The sequence below is a fragment of the Barbus barbus genome (genome assembly GCF_936440315.1).
Source record: "Barbus barbus genome assembly, chromosome: 4".
Taxonomy (NCBI): domain Eukaryota; kingdom Metazoa; phylum Chordata; class Actinopteri; order Cypriniformes; family Cyprinidae; genus Barbus; species Barbus barbus.
Window position 1 is genome coordinate 23,165,280 of NC_136732.1, and position 21,281 is coordinate 23,186,560.

Genomic DNA, 21,281 nt, shown 5'->3' on the forward strand with positions numbered 1-21,281 from the left:
TAGTTAAATATGTTTAACATGTGAATTCTTGCTAAATATGCAGTTATATTACGGGTCGTTGGCATGAATTGTTCTCGTGATGGAGCGGTGATGGAGCAAGTGAAAACCAGCTGTTGCCGACCACCGGTTTAAAGGTTTTTTACAGAGGGGTTTGTTCATGTAACATTTATGTATCTGACTGGTATAACATTTTAATCCTAAAAACATGTTGTTTTTTTCCTTTCTGATTTATTAAGTGATAAATCCAAAATCCACCCATTTTGCTACTCTCTATATATATATTTTACTCTATATTCTTTTACTCTATATACGAACAAAATGAAACAAAACATTTGCTTAATCCAATGATTTCTGTTCTGCTGATGTATGTAAAGTAGTGCATATTTAATAATAAAATACCTCATTTGCATATTTAAATATAATATTTTAGAAAACATGTAATACAAAACAATTGTCTTAATGTAGACTACTGTGATTGATCAGAAGTGTAAGTATGGTGAATCTTTACATTTTTGACTTTGCCTAGCCTTACTAAACAGTACTAATAAAGAGAATGGTTTAAAAGATTAGGGTGAAAGTAAATGAATCTTCAACGATTCATTCATATCTTAAACACAGTATCTGACCTGGGCTGTAGGCATGAGCTTGTTGGCGTGTTGTTGGACCCAAGGAACAGCGCTGTTCATCTATTCTTCCACGCTGAGCTTTACTAACCAGGGAAAACAACTCATCCTGCAGTCAAGAGTAAAACATTTGATTCAGTTTTTTTACCATTTTTAACAGACAGTAGTAGCACAAACGCACATACTGATCAATATGAATAAACTAATAATAAACTGTTTGAAATGTTTAGGGTCCAATTAAATCTAAAATGTAAAATAAAAGTATAAAATACCTCCATTTTGTCCGCCACAGACGTCATGTCCAATTCTACAATCTTCATCTGGATTTTCTTCTTATTCAAATACAAATATCAGTGCATACTTCTTCAAAACAAGAAGTAGCATTTCAGTCATGCTGCAGTTGAGTACTTGTGTACAAACTTGTGAGCGAGCTTCTCGCTACACTGAAGCGATGGATGGAGAGCTTTTAGAAGGTCTTAAGCTTTGAATATGACCCACACCCATTAGGAAACCTTCTTTAATCCCAGATAAAAACCAGTTAATCCTCTCTATCATACAGCCAGGATCTTTTATCATGGGAGACGACAATTATTTGAGCAGTGACATCAATCTCTCAGCAGAGACCTGCTGACACCATCAGTCTGTGTTTAGGTTAATAACTCTATGGAACCGATTAATCGATTTCTGAAAATCAGCAGACAATGGACTTAAATATTATGAATGTGACGTACAGGAAGAGTGACTTTTCAATCAAGAGTTGAGTAACAGGAAGTGCAGTTGCAAATAGTACAGACCTGGACCTTTTAAAAAACAGTGAAATAAAGTGCTTAATTTTCAATCAAAATGTGAATTGTTAACCTCAGAAAGCACATTATACTACTTCATATATATATATATATATATATATATATATATGATGTATGAAGAGTTCAGATTCAAAAGCCTTTAAGTGCCATCTGAAATTTTCTTCTAAATTTTGCATTATGTTCAGTTATTTCACTTTAATGCCAATTAAAAGAACCTATTCAATGCCATTAAAATGAATTTACTGAACCTACACAGTAGAGCCTGAGAAAAATGCTCATTTTAGAAGAAAATTTCAGATGGCAGTTTGAGGCTTTTGCATCTGAACTCTTCATACTAAACACTATGAGCTGTTTGCATTTATTTTCAACCCTGTTATACAACTTGACTAGGTAAAGTTTTAAACAGTAAACATTAAAAAATGTTAAATATACAAAACTGACTACATAAAATGAATAAAAAATGCCAGAATGGGAACCCTGAGGTGCACATATCTAAACAACCATTAAGATTTGTTTAATGTCTTTAGCCAGGACTGCATTTATTTGATCAAAAATACAATAAAACAGTCATATTGTGAAATAATATTACAATTTAAAACAAGTGTTTTCTATTAGAATATATTTTAACGTAACAATTGGTCTAATTAATATTTTTGTAGAAACTGTGACACCTTATTTCAGGAACAGAAAGTTCAAGATTTATAGATTTTTTGACAGCATTTGAAATAGAACATTATATTTGTCTTTGTAACATTATAAATGCCATAATGGCACTGTTAATCAATTTAATGCATCCTTGCTGAATAAAAGTATTAATTTCTTAAAATAAATACTGACCTCAATTTTTTTTAACGGTGGTCTACCTATATCAATCTATCATAAACAGAATATACAGTCATGGTCAAAAATATCAGCACCCTTGGTAAATGTGATCAAAGAAGGCTGTGAAAATTAACCTGCATTGTTAATCATTTTGATCTTTTATTTAAAATTCACAAAAATCTCATATATATATATATATATATATAGTGCCCTCCATAAGTATTGGAAAAGTAAAGACAAAACTGCTCTGTTGGCTGTGGAGTCAAAACATTTGCAAATATGATTAAAATATGAATATGAGACAAAACTACAGAATGTCACATTTTATTACCGTTTCAACACATAGATGTTTTACCAAATAAAAAGAACAGCACTTTTAGAGTTCATCCCACTCTAAAACATAACAGTTGAACATAAGGCAGATATAAAAGATTAAACGCTATTATTTAGTTGCCGATCCCTTGCGCACAATCACACAAACCCATAGACATCACCAGACTCTTGGTCTCATCCTGCTTTTCCCAGCCTTTAATGCAGCCAGTTCCAATTGTTGCTTGTTTTGGGGAGTTTCTGCCTTTACTCTCCTCTTCAGCTGGTGAAATTCATGTTCAATCGGATTTAAATCTGGAGATTGACTTGGGCAATCTAAGACTTTCCATTTCTTTCCCTTATAAATTCCTTGACTGAACTGGCAGGGTGTTTTGGGTCATTGTTCTGATGCAATATGAAGCACTTCCCAATGAATCTGGTGGCATTTTCTTGAATACTGGTAGGCAAGATGGTTTTGTACCCTTCCAAATTATTCTGCTACTGTCATCATACATTAAGTCATCAGTAAAGTTGAGAGGGCCTGTTCCAGATGCAGCCATGCATCCCCATGCCATGACACCACCTCCACCATGCTTTACAGATGAGACTGTATGCTTGGGATCATTTGCAGTTCCCTTTTTTTCTCCACATTTTTGCTTTCCCATCACTTAGATAAAGGTTCATCTTTGTCTCATCGGTCCATAAACACAGTTCCAAAACTCTTCTGGCTCACCTTTGTGCTTTTTTGCAAACTCTAATCTTGCCTTTCTATTTTTGGTGCTGGTCAGAGGTTTGCATCTTGCTGTGTAGAATCTGTAATTCTGTGTCAAAGTCTCCTGAGGACAGTAGATTGTCAGAGCATCACCCCAGCTTTCTGGAAGTTGTTGGTGGTTTTACAGACATGTCTTTTAGGATTCATTTTCACAGCTTTTGTCTGTCATCAACTACTGTTGTTTTCTCAGCTGATCAGGTCGTTGTTGGTTGCTGGTGTCGTTGGTGGTTTCCAAACTCTTGATTTCTCCATGCCCTTTGTTTTTGCTAGAGCTCTAACTGACTTACTCTTTTCTTTTAGCATCCAAATAGCTTGCTTTTCTCTCAAAGTGAGCTCCCTCGTCTTCATCCTGGTTTGTGTGTGTCATCATCGAATGCAATATTCAGAATACAGAAGTAATGGATATAACTGATACGACACATTCCCTGCTTTTAATATCTGAAGAATTAATGCAGCAGGACACAGCTGATCACTTAGAAAGACCCGTGAGGCAACTGTTCCAATACTTATGCTCACATCAGATAGAGGGATGAAACTCTAAAAGTGCTGAACTTCTTAGCTGGTAAAACATCTGTTGAAACGGCTAATAATAAAATGTGACATTCTGTAGTTTTGCCTCATATTAATCTTTTGATCATATTTGTAAATGTCTTGACTACACAGCCAACAGAGCAATTTTGTCTTTACTGATCCAATACGTTTGGAGGGCACTGTATATATGATAGGAAATAAATGTTTTTCTTTAATACACATTGGCCACAATTAGCGGCACCCTTTTATTCAATACTTTTTTAAACTACATTTTCTCATAATGCCTGATGAGGTTAGAGAACACCTGACAAGAGATCAGAGACCATTCCTTCATCCAGAATCACTCCAGACCCTTCAGATTCACAGCTCCATGTTGGTGCTTCTTCTCTTCAGTTCACCTCACACATTTTCTACAGGGTTCAGATCAGAGGATGTTTTTGAGGTCTGTGTTTGTATTATTGTCCAGTTGGAAGATCCAAACATGGCCCATTATAAGATTTCTAACAGAGTCAGTCACATATTGATTTTTTTATTTGTTGGTATTTGATAAAATCCATGATGCCATGTGTCTAAACAAGATGTCCAGAAATATAGACCCACAACATCAAAAATACAGCAGTATATTTCATTGTACACATGGGGTGCTTTTTATCCGTGTATTCACCAAACCCATCTTGAGTATTTGCTGCTAAAAAGCTCATTTTTTTATTTCATCTGACCATAGAAGCCAGTCCCGTTTGAAGTTCCAGTCGTGTCTGATAACTGAATATGCTGGAGATTGTTTTTGGATGAGTGAGGAGAATTTTTCTTGAAACCCTCCAAAACAACATGCGGTGATGTAGGTGCTGTTTGACCATTTTTTTTTAGGTTTTCTGACCCCGAGACTCAACTATTTTCTGCAATTCTCCAGCTGTGGTCCTTGGAGAGTCTTAAGCCACTCAAACTCTCCTCCTCAGCGTGCATTAGGACGATATAGACACACGATCTCTTCCAGGCAGATTCATAACATTTTATGTTGATTGGAACTTCTTAATTATTGCCCTGATGGTGGAAATGGGAATTTTCACTGCTCTAGCTCTTTTCTTGAAGCCACTTCACTAATTTGTGAAGCTCAATTATCTTTTGCTGCACATCAGAAATATATTCTTTGCTTTTTCTCATTGTGATGGATGATTACGGGAATTTAGGCTTTGTTTTCCCTCCTATTTATATTTCTGTGAAACAGGAAGCCATGGCTGGATAATTTCATGTTCATAATCACCCTGGAGTGCTCAAAATTGTGAATATACTTCAGAGATATTTTACTCATAAGAATTTATTTCATAATGATATTTCCCCCCATTTTAAATGCTTATTATCCAATGAATGGTTAGATTTTTGTGAATTGTTTAAATAAAAAAAAATCAAAAGGATTAACAATGCAGATTAATTTTCACAGCCTTCTTTGATCATATTTACCAAGGGTGCCAATATTTTTGGCCATGACTGTGTGTGTATATATATATATATATATATATATATATATTCATTCTACAAATCAAGCATCTCTTTCTGGAGTTAGACATAAGCAAAATTTATTTAGAATCATTAACAGACAACAAACAAAAATACCCAGTGAACCACATCCACATATAAGTGATAACGTAACAGTAAAAGAAGAAAGTGCACAAGTTCAGAGCATGAACAACAAAAAATATATATGGAGATGAAACATGTGATGCCTTCAACACAGCGGCAGAAAATATAACAAAGCCCTGACTGGAGATCAAAAACAGGCAATTTTACTATAAGCATGCTTATCTTGCTTTATAGTATAACCAAAAAAAAAACTGCTAAAATTCATTTGTTTCTACATTGTCCAGCTTTACAGTAGCAATATGATTAAACCAGAAATCCAGTGTGATCATATGTTCCAGTCTGCAGGTCTAAAGATGTCTTCAAATCACATCAGAACTTGACAGGACATATTTAAATGATGTAAGGCAAGATTTAATCCACTTATCTGCACAATTATAAGCTTTTGGCAACAAGTTCTCAAAACAATTCACATACATTGTCATATATATATAATTTTTCTTTTAAATTAAATATCAGTCTTCAACGGCTTTAATATATATATACATATACCACCAGTTTAACTTGGCTAATTAAAATTACTACTTTAAAAGACAGCAAATAATCAGGAAGCAAGCTCTAAAATGTGTCTTTTTACTGGTCATCTGAGAGAATCATTACTTCAGAGTATCAGGTTTCACAGAGTTCAGAGGGATCAATCTCTTCAGTGATGTACAGCTAAACGGGTGCAGGCTGGTCCAAATTCTTCAGGTCATTCAGAAAGTTGGTTGGAGTAAGAATGTGAGACGATCCTGCAGAAGAAAGTTATATTTGATATTTTAAACAACACTGGAAACCCTAAATGCTGTGCTTTAAACTACATAATAGCTGTAATGATAACAGAAGTCAACTATTCTCACCAATCAGAACCTCCCATTTGCCCTCAGTGGCCCGGGTCACTTCATATGCGGAGCGCATCTCTGAATGTGTCATGCCACCAATCACAAAGATGATGAGGCGCGGGCCGCTGCGGTACTCAGTGGCAGACTTGTTTTTGTGCCAGTGTCCAAACCGTGCGCTGCTGCAATAGGATTCAACAGTAGCGTAAGACCACATGCAAAGTAGTGCGTCGTTTGTAGCTTCGAAACCTCAACAGTTTAGTGCAAACCATGACAAAAAAAAAAATGATTCTGTCTATGGTTCATTCTTGATTTGTGTTCTGTGCGTATCCATGACTTAATACTTATATAATTTAATAAGGTAATGAAATTAGCCACATTGTTTGAGTCTGTTCAATTAGTAACGCAAAAAAAACTTCAATTAAGAAATATCATGCTTTATAGATTAGTTTGGTCTTGTACTTACTTGCAGTTATGTACTTTAAGTTCAGTTGTAAAAATGTATGAAATTATTAAATAAAAAAACTTGAAATTTACAGGTACAAATCCTCTGAATGACCCATATTGAGTTATAAATATTTAATTATTTGGATATTAATATAAGGTGATAATTCCAACAAATAACAAGCACTTGAATTAAACTTTTCCACAATATTACGTACAAATGTAAATAGCAAAATTATTAAATAATTTTTTTGGTTCAACATTGTCAGGTCAGGTGACTGTTTACTCTAAAATTCTAGAAACTGACAACACTTGAGCTGCATTATAATGTGCAATTAATCCGTTCAACACTAACGTCTCTAGTGTCTGTGAGCAGTGCTGGTACCTGACTGTAGAGGTTGTGGTGCTAATGGGGGCGGGATCAGACAGGAACGGCCACTGCTTCCTGTCACACTTGTCATCGATGATATTCTGCAGAGCCAAAGGTATTTAAATGAGAATAATTACATTCTTACATGATAATAAAACTATTACAGACGGAGTTTCCTGACCTCCATCACATCTTTAAGGGTGGGTGTCCACCGGGAGAGCTGATACGTGGATTCTGTGCGCTCCTTCCTGTCAGGCAGAGTCTTACCAGCATTAGCACCCTGAAAGACAAGACAGAGAATATGTTAGTAACTTAATAACATATTGATCTTTAGGCCTACACAGGTGCCTGGACAGTTATTTCCTATGATGAAAATCAGTATAACCTCCTATGTTCATGAATAAGGAAAGACTGAAATAAGGAGAGGAAAGACATAAGGAAATAAAGAAAGACATCTGCAGATTGCATATGGGCCTGTCTTCAGACATCGGAGTGTCTCATCTTACCCCAGTAATGATGGGGCAGCCCAGGTGCTGCAGGTTGGTGATGATGTTCTTGTCCTGCTGCACGTTTGCGTGCTGGATGAGTTTTGTGAGGTTCTCTTCACCAATGCCTGTGTGTAAGGATGAATCACTTCTGTTTAATTCATTAAGCAGTCTTAAATTAAGTCATAAAGTAAAATTAAGTCAGTCATAAATGCAAGTGTTCATACCCTTCTTCTTATGGAAAATGTACAGCAGTATGATGCGGATTTTGTCGTAGGGTTCGATCTCGGTGTTGAGCAGAACAGGGACAATACTCTTCATAGCATCTTTGATCTGTTCCCCCTCAGCATCTGATCCCATGGCCAAGTCCTACAGAGGAAAGGTTTATTGACTATTTAAATTCATTATACTTCATTGTATACCATTTTTAAAGGTCGTGAATGACCTTCTCGAGCAGAGATTCTCAAGTTCTAAGATTCATAATCTCACACTGATAGTGTGTTCAGACTCTGAAGCAATGGAGGCTCCAGTCATATCATACGGATATGGAAAATCCTGTAAAAATGGTCTGACAAAGTCCAACACTGTGGTGTTCATTCTTACAAAAGGATGAACACCACATTCTTTTAAAAGAATCAGCTAAACTTGTGCTGTCAAACGATTAATCGCATCCAAAATAAGTTTTTTGTTTGCATAATGTGTGTTTATTGTGTATATTTATTATGTATATATAAATACGCACTCATACAGTATATATTTTGAAAATATATATTAATAAATTTATATTATTTATATGTAAATTTATATAAAAATCTTAAATATATGCATGCCTGTGTGTGTGCGCATTTATATATACATAATAAATATACACAGTGCACACACATGTAAACAAAAACTTATTTTGGATGCGATTAAATGTTTGACTGCACTAGTAAAAATGAAACATTTCTTCTTATTATTAATGTTTAAAACAGTTGTGCTGCTTAATATTTTTGTGGAAACCATCATATTTGATGAACAGAAATTTCAAAATATAAACAGCATTTTTAAACTTTTGTAATAATGCTAAAATCTTTACTGTCACATTTGAACAATTTAATACATCCTTGCTGAATAAAAGTATATAAAATAATAAAAATTTATTTTAAAAAAATCGTACTGCCCCAAAACTTTTGAACGGTAGAATATAATTATAACTCGTTTCATTATTTCTATAAAAATCACAAACAGCATCCAAAGTGATTCAGGGATGAAAACCGTCCAATGAGAAACCAAAAATCCTGAAACTAAATCTCAATTCCAACATTTATTTCGCCCCATTTGTTTGTTACAACAAAATAGTTTTTAAACGTCTTGGAATTGAAAAAAAATCGTACAAATGAATGAGACAAACTAAATAAAACTAAACTTAATGTTAACAGAATTATTCAAAGGAAGCAAGATTATACATGTAATATTTTACTTCCCTGTAAGACATATCCAAAACATAACCATTAATGGTGTGAAATTTTTAGTTCGTAATTTATTACATTTTTTATAATTACTTATTTTGATAAAAAAAGCTGGAACTTAACAGCCATTAGTCAGTGGCAGATGTTGAGGTAGATATTTACATAATTACTTAAAATAACTCAAATTTAAGTCATGCGCATGGGAGTCAAAAGAGGAAGTAGTTGAGATTATCCATCAACAGACCACAAAGTGCTATAAATATGACACGTAAAGAACTGCATCAGCTGCAGTCATGTCCAGTTGTTACCAGCTGGTTATAATACGTCCACAAAGATCAATGCACTTGGTAAAAACCCTCCATCTGCTATACATAAAACAGGGAGATGGCTGTACTGGTACTTTCAAAGATTATGCAACAGCTTCCTGTACATTATTTTACTTCAACAGGTCAAAGTTCAGCACGCAAGCTGTTGCATACATTAACAGTACACTAAGAAGATTAGACATAAGGAAAGATAGCCACTGACCCTCTGAAATCAACCCATAAACAGTATCAATTTTGTTTTAAAGATGTTGATCATATCACTAACATTATTAAATTCATAAAATGAAATAATACTGCTTAATGCAATGCTTCAGAAGTGATCAAATCTGGTCTGAATCCAAACCAGGAAGCACTGACCTGCTCCACCTCACAAAGCTTGTCTAATGAGCTCTTGAACTTCTTCATGCAGGCATCAGCGAGGTTCAGATGGGTGGAGTACTGTCAAGAACACAAACAAAAATTAAGACACCTTGAGATTAAAACTTGCAAAAAGGAAGATGTGTTATGTGAGTAGTCATACCAGGCTCAGTTCTTTCTGGTACTGTGGCATCTTCTTCAGCATCTGAGACAGATCTTTAATGTTGGCCTGAGGGATGAAGTAGTATGAATTAGGAACAAAACAGAGATTTTAAGTACATTTCTTTGTTGTTTTTCATCAAAATTGAATTAGAAGTGCCCATTAGAAGTGTTGATTGTTAAATGTGTGCTTAAAGGGATAGTCAATGGGGACCAACAGCTGTTTGGTTCTTCAAAATTGGTCAAAATATCTTTCTTCTTTTGTGTTCAACACAAGAAAGAAACTTATACAGGTTTGGAATGACACGAGAGAGAGTAAATGACGACAAAATTTTCGTTTTTGACTATTCCTTTAACTGAATGTGCACTTGTAGTGTACTTCAGATGAACTTTCAGATATTATTATATAAATAAAATAAAATGCCACTTAAATACACACTTTGTAATAAGGTCACTTTAAAGTACATTTTAAATCATTATGCATTAATTATTATGCATAAAGATGTACTTGCGTCCAGCTGAAGTTCAATAAAGTACAGCTAATTGCATTTAATATTAAACTAAAATCCTTTTTCATTTCATTGCAGTTAACCAACCCAATCTCATAGGAAAACATAATTATTTTACAAGGTGGCGATTTCATCTAAAATCGTAAAATGCGAATCGTAAAAAAAAAAAACAAGCGTAGAGGTCCACCCCTAACCCCAGCCATAAACATATCCTTCACTGGGACATGAGCCGATCATACAAAAACGTATGAATGAAATCATACAAATTTGTATGAATATGCCAAAATGTAAGATACTAACAAATTGCTAAGAGACTGTATTAACATACAACTATGTGTCTGAAAATATTACATTCAGTTCACACTTACTATTTACACTCTCTTGAATTTCAAGATGTCTAAATTAACATTGGTTAACACATATATATCACGATTAATTGTTTGACAGCACTAATGATGAGCAATCATGAGCTAATGAACCACAGTATATTTATAAAGTAACATTGATTAACCTATACTAATAAATGCTCTAGAAATGTTATAATGCATTAACTAATGTTAACCAACAAACCTTATTATGTGAAGTATTGCCTTGTTGAATTCTTTTAAACCATAATAAACCACCATGAGAAGCTCTATTTTTAATTGTCAGCGCAAACTAATCTGAGCTTCTGTATGACATCGACGCATCATCGACATGTAGCGTGACGTTATCAGTAGTGGTAAGAGAATGTGTGTGTACCTTGTCTGTGTTCATCCTCTTACTCTCACAGAAGGTGCGTAGCAGCTCCGTGACCTTCCTGAAACAGAGTAGAAGATATCAGCACAGAAGGCCAGCAGAGAGGTGGGAGATGTGAATGTTGAGCTGCTCTTACTTGGTGACGTCTGCTATGTGCATGTGCCGCAGCTGCACCCACAGCTCATCGTCCTCGTCCAGCAACACTTCCTTCTCTCGAGCCTCTCCGATTCCTGCCGTCTGATATCTGCAAACAAGAAGCAACAATTCATAGAGTAACAGTAATGATTTCATACACCACTGTCCTTACAGATTAACTGGTCACAACCGGTGTAAAATGGACCCTTCTGTTTGATTACGATAGGAACTAAAGACATCTCTGGAAAAGCAGACAAGCACACACCTGTAAATGTCTTGTTCAATGTCTAGCAGATCGTAGGCCATAGCCTGAAAGGTCAGCTCATGCAGGATTGGAGAGATGGGATCATATCCACGGTCCACTATAAGCAGCTGGGAGCGAGCTTTATCCGTGCCCTGCCCAGGAAGAAACATTGCAATTATAGTTAAAGTGAGGATGTATCAGTGTGTTAGACAGGTTTCAGTATCAGACATCTGCTAAATAAACTTGTCTGTCACATTTACTATACAGAGCTCTATGAACTACTATGAATCTCTTCCACACATATTTTTAGATTTTCATTTTTTTCTCTTTTTAATGTACAATACCGTTTAACAGTTTGGGGTTGGTGAGATTTTTTAAACGTTTTTGTAAGACGTCTCTCATGCTCATTAAGGCTACATTTATATGTTGAAAATCACAGGAAAAACAGTATTATTGTGAAATATTATTACACTTTAAAATAACTTTTCTATTTTAATATATTTCAAAATGTAATTTATTCCTGTAATGTAAAGCTGAATTTTCAGCATCATTACTCCAGTCTCCAGTGTCACATGATACTTTATTCTATATGCAGATTTGCTGCTCAAAAAATATTTGTATTATTATCTGTTGAAAACAGTTATACAGGTCCTTCTCAAAAAATTAGCATATTGTGATAAAGTTCATTATTTTCTGTAATGTACTGATAAACATTAGACTTTCATATATTTTAGATTCATTACAACACAACTGAAGTAGTTCAAGCCTTTTATTGTTTTAATATTGATGATTTTGGCATACAGCTCATGAAAACCCAAAATTCCTATCTCAAAAAATTAGCATATCATGAAAAGGTTCTCTAAACGAGCTATTAACCTAATCATCTGAATCAACTAATTAACTCTAAACACCTGCAAAAGATTCCTGAGGCTTTTAAAAACTCCCAGCCTGGTTCATTACTCAAAACCGCAATCATGGGTAAGACTGCCGACCTGACTGCTGTCCAGAAGGCCATCATTGACACCCTCAAGCAAGAGGGTAAGACACAGAAAGACATTTCTGAACGAATAGGCTGTTCCCAGAGTGCTGTATCAAGGCACCTCAGTGGGAAGTCTGTGGGAAGGAAAAAGTGTGGCAGAAAACGCAGCACAACGAGAAGAGGTGACCGGACCCTGAGGAAGATTGTGGAGAAGGACCGATTCCAGACCTTGGGGGACCTGCGGAAGCAGTGGACTGAGTCTGGAGTAGAAACATCCAGAGCCACCGTGTACAGGCGTGTGCAGGAAATGGGCTACAGGTGCCGCATTCCCCAGGTCAAGCCACTTTTGAACCAGAAACAGCGGCAGAAGCGCCTGACCTGGGCTACAGAGAAGCAGCACTGGACTGTTGCTCAGTGGTCCAAAGTACTTTTTTCGGATGAAAGCAAATTTTGCATGTCATTCGGAAATCAAGGTGCCAGAGTCTGGAGGAAGACTGGGGAGAGGGAAATGCCAAAATGCCTGAAGTCCAGTGTCAAGTACCCACAGTCAGTGATGCTGGTGTTGGTCCACTGTGTTTTATCAAGGGCAGGGTCAATGCAGCTAGCTATCAGGAGATTTTGGAGCACTTCATGCTTCCATCTGCTGAAAAGCTTTATGGAGATGAAGATTTCATTTTTCAGCACGACCTGGCACCTGCTCACAGTGCCAAAACCACTGGTAAATGGTTTACTGACCATGGTATTACTGTGCTCAATTGGCCTGCCAACTCTCCTGACCTGAACCCCATAGAGAATCTGTGGGATATTGTGAAGAGAAAGTTGAGAGACGCAAGACCCAACACTCTGGATGAGCTTAAGGCCGCTATCGAAGCATCCTAGGCCTCCATAACACCTCAGCAGTGCCACAAGCTGATTGCCTCCATGCCACGCCGCATTGAAGCAGTCATTTCTGCAAAAGGATTCCCGACCAAGTATTGAGTGCATAAATGAACATAATTATTTTAAGGTTGACTTTTTTTTTTTTGTATTAAAAACACTTTTCTTTTATTGGTCGGATGAAATATGCTAATTTTTTGAGATAGGAATTTTGGGTTTTCATGAGCTGTATGCCAAAATCATCAATATTAAAATAATAAAAGGCTTGAACTACTTCAGTTGTGTTGTAATGAATCTAAAATATATGAAAGTCTAATGTTTATCAGTACATTACAGAAAATAATTAACTTTATCACAATATGCTAATTTTTTGAGAAGGACCTGTATGCGTGTGTGTTTTGTAGAAGCTTTCTAGGATCCTCTGAACAATTGAAAGTTCAAAAGAACAGCATTTACTTGAAATAAAATATTTTGTAACATTATAAGTGTCTTTACTGTCACTTCTGATTACTTTAATGCATTATTGCTGAATAAAACTATCAATTTAATTTAAAGAAACTTTTGAATGGTAATGAATAGTCAGGGTCCAAAATTAACTCACCAGCCATGAAACATTTTTAATGAAATACAACTATACACTTTGTGTTTTGTTATTCATACAACAAAATTAAAATTGTTTTTTTTCCTGCATATTTTTTGCAAACATCATCGATCACAAAAATTGTCTAGTCTATAGACATTGTCACTAAATTCATTAGTCAGTGTCTTTGTGAAATGTCACCAATGAGAAGAAATACGCATTGTGTGGTGTTGTTTTTTTGTTTTGTTTTGTTTAATGACAGGTGTCAGCAGCTTTTTATGACTAAACAGTTTGGATAATAACTATATTACATTACAATTCTTTAAAAAGTCCAATTGTTTTTTTTATACTCAAACTGGAAATTTTTTGGTTAACGCAATGTCTGGTGTCAGCCCAGGGAGGAGGGCTTCCCCAGATGAGTCTTCCTTCCTCATCTACTTAAACGTCTTAGGGACATTTTTCACTTCTGTCACCTTAGAATTGTTCAATGAGGGGTTTTAAGGGACTATTTTTATTTACCATTTATCTACTTTATTTTTCTATTGCTATTTATTTTACTAAAGCTGATTGGAGCAAGCTCTGGTGATTGCAGATGAAGAATTGAAGAATATTCTGAAATTTCAGCAAATGAAAGGAAGGATCCAAGGGAAAACATGAGAGATTAGAAGTAAAAAACAATTAAAATAAGAACATAGATTCAGCAGAGCACGACAAAAAAAAAAACAACAACAAGATTTGAATTGACACCCACCTGAAGCTCAGGAAAATATCAGCTGACAGACGAAAAGAGGAAAAAAACAGAGAGAAGAGAAAATAGTCCAGAAAACACAGTAAGAAATGATACAGCAGTTAAGAATTGTCACTTTAAATTGAAGAAACAAAAGAAAGTTTGAAGCATATGTCTGACAAGATAGAGGATGTTTATAAAAAAAAAAAAGAAAAAACAAACAAACAATGAAACCATTAGTGCATCATATATATCCCAACATCTCACCTCTCCCATACTGGGATTGTCTGCTTTATGTGCATTCAGACGGTCCATCACTATCTCAGCCATGGTGAAATTCTCCTTTGGGCCCCTTAGAGAAACATAGTTGGTTTACACTTCAAACAAATCATATTACACCAGGAAACTACAAGTACTGGCAAGTACACGTGAGAACTGAGAGAAAAGGAGCGTCAGTACTGGCGGTAGCGGATGGCTGGGTATTCCTTCAACGTGTCACAGAGTGTGGCGATCTGCTCGGCCATGGCCTCCATCATCCTGGTCCTGTCATCTATATTAGTCCGAGTTGGGCTGTAGAAACCATGGAAGGAACTGGGGATGTCCAGAGTAAACACCTGCAACAAAAACAAAGCGTGTTAGAAACAACTAGAAACTCATCCAAAAGCGTTTGAGGTCAGTAAGAATTTATTTAAAGAATTGAATTATTTTATAGCAATAATGCATTACATTGATAAAAAGTAACAGTAAAGACATGTTTATATATAAATGTTAAGAATTTCTATTCCGATTTCTATTCAAAGAATCCTAAAAAAAAATGTATCATGATTTCCACACACAAAAAAGAAGCAGTAGTGCATAAGTGTTTTCAAAATTGATAATAATAAGACATGTTTCAGCATATTAGAATGATTTCTGAAGGATCATGTGACACTGAAGACTGGAGAAATGATTCTGAAAATTCAGCTTTGATCACAGGAATAAATGCGATTTCAAAATATATTACAATAGGAAATTGTTATTTTATATTATAATAATATTTCACAATTTTACTGTATTTTTGATCAAATGCAGCCTTGGTGAGCATAAGAGACTTTCAAAAACAAAAAAAAACAAAAAAACTTACCGACCCCAAACCTTTGAATGGTAGTTTTGAACTGTATGTGCTTGTAATGCTACCACGCACCTGAGACTCATATGGTATGAAAGCCACATTGACTTCCTTCAGGGTTTTGATGACTTTGGCAACCCTTGACCTCCCAAGCTCAGCAAAAAGCCCATCAGGACAAGCTGAATACAGGATGAACAGAGATACAATAACTACTAAATCCAGATCATGCATATAAGGCAACCATGATGTACTATCTTCAAAATAAAAACATCAAAGCAAACAGTAAAATCAATACTGTCTGCCTTACTGTCTGTAAAGAAGATGTGTGCTGCTTTGTATGTGAAGGCTGCGTCTTTGAAATCACCAATTAGAGATTGAATTGACTGGAAAAACAAAAATATATTTTAAGAGAATTTTTAACAACACTATGCATTATATTAACACTTCAACTATGAGATGTGTGTGGTAAAGATCACTCACTTTTGGCACAGGGGACATGAGGTAAACGGCCTCCAGACTAGGGATCGGCTCCCTCCGCTTGTTAATGTCCTCCACAACTGTGAAGGAAACAGGACAGCTCACATCTTGTTTTCGTAATTCAAGATTTTTCTTAGCAGTTCATGAGCCAACCAGTGAAGGGTAACACTGACACATTTTGCAATAAAAATCTATTTAGCACAATGGAAAATTTGCAACCGCTAGCAGCCTAGTTTGAAAAAAACACCTTTCACACTTCAATATATGACACTGGCATCTTTATAATAAAAAGTGTTTCACAGTGACCTCTATCACATACTGAACCTGTGAAAGAAAAAGAAAAATATACTCACTTGTAATGCCCTCTGCCATGATGTCAGACATTTTACAGCAAGAGGACAGAATGCGCATACTGATGTGATCCACGATGAGCACCTAAATACACACAACAACGATACACTGAATTATGTGGAATCAGAATGAAATTAAAATAAAACTTCACTCTGCTGTACCAATATTACCTTCCATTCCCCATCTTTCTTCACACTCTTGATGATACCGCTGAGGATTTCTACAGACAAATGAGATCAACAATATACTTAGAGAACATCAACATCAGCTTTCATGTTTAATACAGTAAATATTTAAAAAAGCAGTTTGTTTATGGCATTTACAATGATGTTGAGCCTTAGTTTTTTAAAGTAGGTTAAATGTCTTTCTGGGGCTTTAGAATAAGGACTACCAGAAATAATAAATAAATAAATGGTTAATAAAGGTTATTTCAGACAGAAAGACCGATAGACAGAGTGGGGGAAAAAATTATTTGATCCCCTGCTGATTTTCTACTTTTGCCCACTGACAAAGAAACGATCAGTTTACAATTTTAATGGTAGGTTTATTTGAACAGTGAGACCGAATTACAACAATAAAATCCAGAAAAACGCATTTCAAAAAAGTTATAAATTGATTTGCATTTTAATGAGTGAAATAAATATTTGATCCCCTATCAATCAGCAAGATTTCTGGCTCCCAGGTGTCTTTTATACAGGTAAGGAGCGGAGATTAGGAGCACTCTCTTAAAGGGAGAGTTACCTGTATAAAAGACACCTGTCCACAGAAGCAATCAATTAATCAGATTCCAAACTCTCCACCATGGCCAAGACCAAAGAGCTGTCAAAAGATGTCAGGGACAAGATTGTAGACCTACACAAGGCTGGAATGGGCTACAAGACCATCGCCAAGCAGCTTGGTGAGAAGGTGACAACAGTTGGTGAGATTATTCGTAAATGGAAGAAACACAAAATAACTGTCAATCTCCCTCGGTCTGGGGCTCTGTGCAAGATCTCACCTCGTGGAGTTTCAATGATCATGAGAACGGTCAGGAATCAGCCCAAAACTACACGGGAGGATCTTGTCAATGTTCTCAAGGCAGCTGGGATCATAGTCACCAAGAAAACAATTTGTAACACACTACGCTGTGAAGGACTGAAATCCTGCAGCGCCTGCAAGGTTTCCCTGCTCAAGAAAGCACATGTACATGCCCGTCTGAAGTTTGCCAATGATTCAGAGGAGAACTGGGTGAAAGTGTGTTGGTCAGATGTGACCAAAATCCAGCTCTTTGGCATCAACTCAACTAGCCGTGTTTGGAGGAGGAGGAATGCTGTCTATGACCCCAAGAACACCATCCCCACCGTCAAACATGGAGGTGGAAACATTATGCTTTGGGGGTGTTTTTCTGCTAAGGGGACAGGACAACTGCACCGCACCAAAGGGACGATGGACCGGGCCATGTACCATCACGGGGCCAGGGCATTGAATCCAGCCACGGCATTGAAAATGGCTCGTGGATGGGTATTCCAGCATGACAATGACCCAAAACACATGGCCAAGGCAACAGGAGTGGCTCAAGAAGAAGCACATTAAGGTGCTGGAGTGGCCCAGCTAGTCTCCAGACCTTAATCCCATAGAAAATCTGTGGAGGGAGCTGAAGGTTCGAGTTGCCAAGCGTCAGCCTCGAAACCTTAAAGGAACACTCCACTTTTTTTGGAAATAGGCTCATTTTCCAACATCCCTAGAGTAATACAGATGTGTATTACCGTTTTTGAATCCATTCAGCCGATCGCGGGGTCTGGCGGTCCCAAAATTAGCATAGCTTAGCATAAATCATTGAATCCGATTAGACCATTAGCATCTCATTATAAAATGACTAAAGAGTTTCGATATTTTTCCTATTTAAAACTTGACTCTTCTGTAGTTGCATCGTGTACTAAGACTGGCGGAAAATGAAAAGTTGTGATTTTCTAGGCTGATATGGCTAGGAACTATACTGTCATTCCGGCGTAATAATCAAGGAATTTTGCTGCCGTACCATGGGTGCAGCAGGCGCAATGATATTACGCAGCGCCTGAAAGAAGTCCCCATCTAGGTAACTTTCAAAGTCACCGGCACTATGTTTGTGTAGTAGAAATAGCACATCATGAATATAAGTTTGAAAATGCATACTGACAGTACGCATTCTATATCTTGCAGTCATGCATTGTAATGATTGCAGAAATCACTTACTCTAGCGACAGCTGTCCGTCAGGTCCACTCGGCATGGGACGTTTTTTCCAGTTTATTTTGTCAAACCGGAAAAAAAATTCGACCACTGCAGGATGCAGCATTACTAAGAGGTCCTCGGATGTTGCGATACATGCCACTTCCTCATCAGGTAGATCAACCCTTGCCATCGATGGCAACACCTGGTCCCACTCGCTACAGCACAGGCACTCACTTTCGGTCGGCATGGGCTGGCAAGCCCCACACTTGCACCACCAGTTCGAATCAGCTCTCCTCCTCTCTTCTGCCATAGACTGTTCAGCTACACTTTCCAAACTTTCCTGTCTTTCATGCTGTAAAAGTTCGTCTTCTGTGTATTCAGGTTCAAACAGATATGGTTCAGGTTCTGTACCAAAGGAAATGTTTTCTAAATCGTCTCTTACTAATGTCTCCATGGTTGCAAGGCACGCTCCCTGTGCAAACAGGTGGTCACGTTATACTATTAGCAGGCGCTGCGTAATATCATTGCGCCTGCTGCACCCATGGTACAGCAGCAAAATTCCTTGATTATTACGCCGGAATGACAGTATAGTTCCTAGCCATATCAGCCTAGAAAATCACAACTTTGCATTTTCCGCCAGTCTTAGTACACGATGCAACTACAGAAGAGTCGAGTTTTAAATAGAAAAAATATCGAAACTCTTTAGTCATTTTATAATGAGATGCTAATGGTCTAATCGGATTCAATGATTTATGCTAAGCTATGCTAATTTTGGGACCGCTAGACCCCGCGATCGGCTGAATGGATTCAAAAACGGTAAAACACATCTGTATTACTCTAGGGATGTTGGAAAATGAGCCTATTTCCAAAAAAAGTGGAGTGTTCCTTTAATGACTTGGAGAGGATCTGCAAAGAGGAGTGGGACAAAATCCCTCCTGAGATGTGTGCAAACCTGGTGGCCAACTACAAGAAAGTCTGACCTCTGTGATTGCCAACAAGGGTTTTGCCACCAAGTACTAAGTCATGTTTTGCAAAGGGGTCAAATACTTATTTCACCCATTAAAATGTAAATCAATTTATAATTTATTTTGAAATGTGTTTTTCTGGATTTTTTTTTTGTTGTAATTCGGTCTCTGTGTTCAAATAAACCTACCATTAAAATTATAAACTGATCATTTCTTTGTCAGTGGACAAATGTACAAAATCAGCAGGGGATCAAATAATTCCCCCATTGTAGATATCACATATGTGATTATTTTTATTGTGCAAGAGCCTGCAAAAACACAGTTACTGTTATATGTGACTCTGGAGCACAAAAGCAGTCATGAGTAGCACAGGTATTTGTAGCAATAGCCAACAATACATTGTATGGCTCAAAATTATAGATTTTTCTTTTATGCCAAAAATCATTAGTATATTAAGCAAAGATCATCTTCCATGAAGATATTTTGTTAATTTCCAAACATAAATATATCAAAACTTAATCTTTGATTATAATATGCATTGCTAAGAACTTAATTTGGACAACTTTAAAGGTGATTTTCTCAATATTTTGATTTTTTTTTTTTGCACCCTCAGATTCCAGAGTTTCAAATAGTTGTATCTCAGCCAAATATTGTCCTATCATAAACCATACATCAATGGAAAGCGTATTTAATTGACCCTTATGACTGTTTTCGTGGTCCAGGGTCAGACATTGTCAAATTCGGCAAGGAGGAGGAGTAGAATTTTTGGCAAATAGCCGCTTATGATAAATGGGAACAATATATAGGCCTGGTGAAATGCAACAGTTCATATTGTAATAATGCAAAAACATTAATAGTGTGAAATATGACATTTCCTGTGTTTTTATTGTGTCCGGCGTGAGGTTGATCATAAAACCACAATTGACACACCACATATTAAATAATGCGGTGCAAAAACAAACCTATTGTTCCTTCCATTTACACAAACGACATTCCTGAGGAGTAAATGTGTTTAGTAAAGTCGTTAAACATTGTTGAAGTTGTAATAAACAGGAGTTGGTTTGTGCACAAACTTCAGCAGCTTCACACGGAAGTTTGGTCCATTGTGAGGTCTCGAGCACTCTCTGTACACCTGCTGCTATGATTATGACAGGCCTATATATCTCATTATGTAAGCTCTGAAACATTTGCTACATGTACAGCGTGCGTTTTAAAGACCGTTTTCCGGAACTTACTCTCGTTTACGATCGCTTTTAGTCCACTCGGAGCCATCTTGACACTTCCCAGTTGACGGGCCTTGTGAAGACAGAACCGACTCGAACTCTTCCACGCCCTGACGGAGAACACCCGGAAGAGAAAACTCCAAAATAAAAGTCTTCGACGTGAAAACATCACACAGGCTTCTTGTTACCATGGCAATATTTTATAGAAATTGTGATGTGTCTTTCAAACAATCTAATAAACTAGACTCCCTCATGTTACTATAGTGGTTATTT

General features: G+C 36.5%; 1 protein-coding gene across 1 annotated transcript; it reads right to left on the minus strand.

Moving 5' to 3' along the window:
* Positions 1-5,414: 5,414 nt before the first annotated feature.
* Positions 5,415-21,142, minus strand: LOC306865605 (syntaxin-binding protein 2-like). Its single transcript, XM_079410312.1, has 19 exons — positions 21,021-21,142; positions 16,803-16,852; positions 16,635-16,716; positions 16,285-16,361; positions 16,112-16,187; positions 15,880-15,983; positions 15,156-15,310; positions 14,964-15,048; positions 11,556-11,686; positions 11,292-11,399; positions 11,159-11,216; positions 9,913-9,978; positions 9,750-9,830; positions 7,843-7,984; positions 7,637-7,743; positions 7,312-7,410; positions 7,146-7,231; positions 6,338-6,498; positions 5,415-6,229 (listed from the first exon to the last, which is right to left on the minus strand). The coding sequence occupies exons 1-19, from the start codon at positions 21,055-21,057 to the stop codon at positions 6,156-6,158; spliced, it is 1,779 nt and encodes a 592-aa protein (XP_079266438.1). The 5' UTR covers positions 21,058-21,142; the 3' UTR covers positions 5,415-6,155.
* Between the last annotated feature and the right edge of the window lie 139 nt (positions 21,143-21,281).

Coding starts and splice junctions, on each gene's coding strand:
- LOC306865605 (XM_079410312.1), bottom strand. CDS start 21,057: ATGGCTCCGAGTGGACTAAAAGCGATCGTAAACGAGA. Junction 16,188..16,284: donor TCATGTCCCCTGTGCCAAAA/GTGAGTGATCTT, acceptor TTGTTTTTCCAG/TCAATTCAATCTCTAATTGG. Junction 15,049..15,155: donor CCAGCCATCCGCTACCGCCA/GTACTGACGCTC, acceptor TGTTTCTCTAAG/GGGCCCAAAGGAGAATTTCA.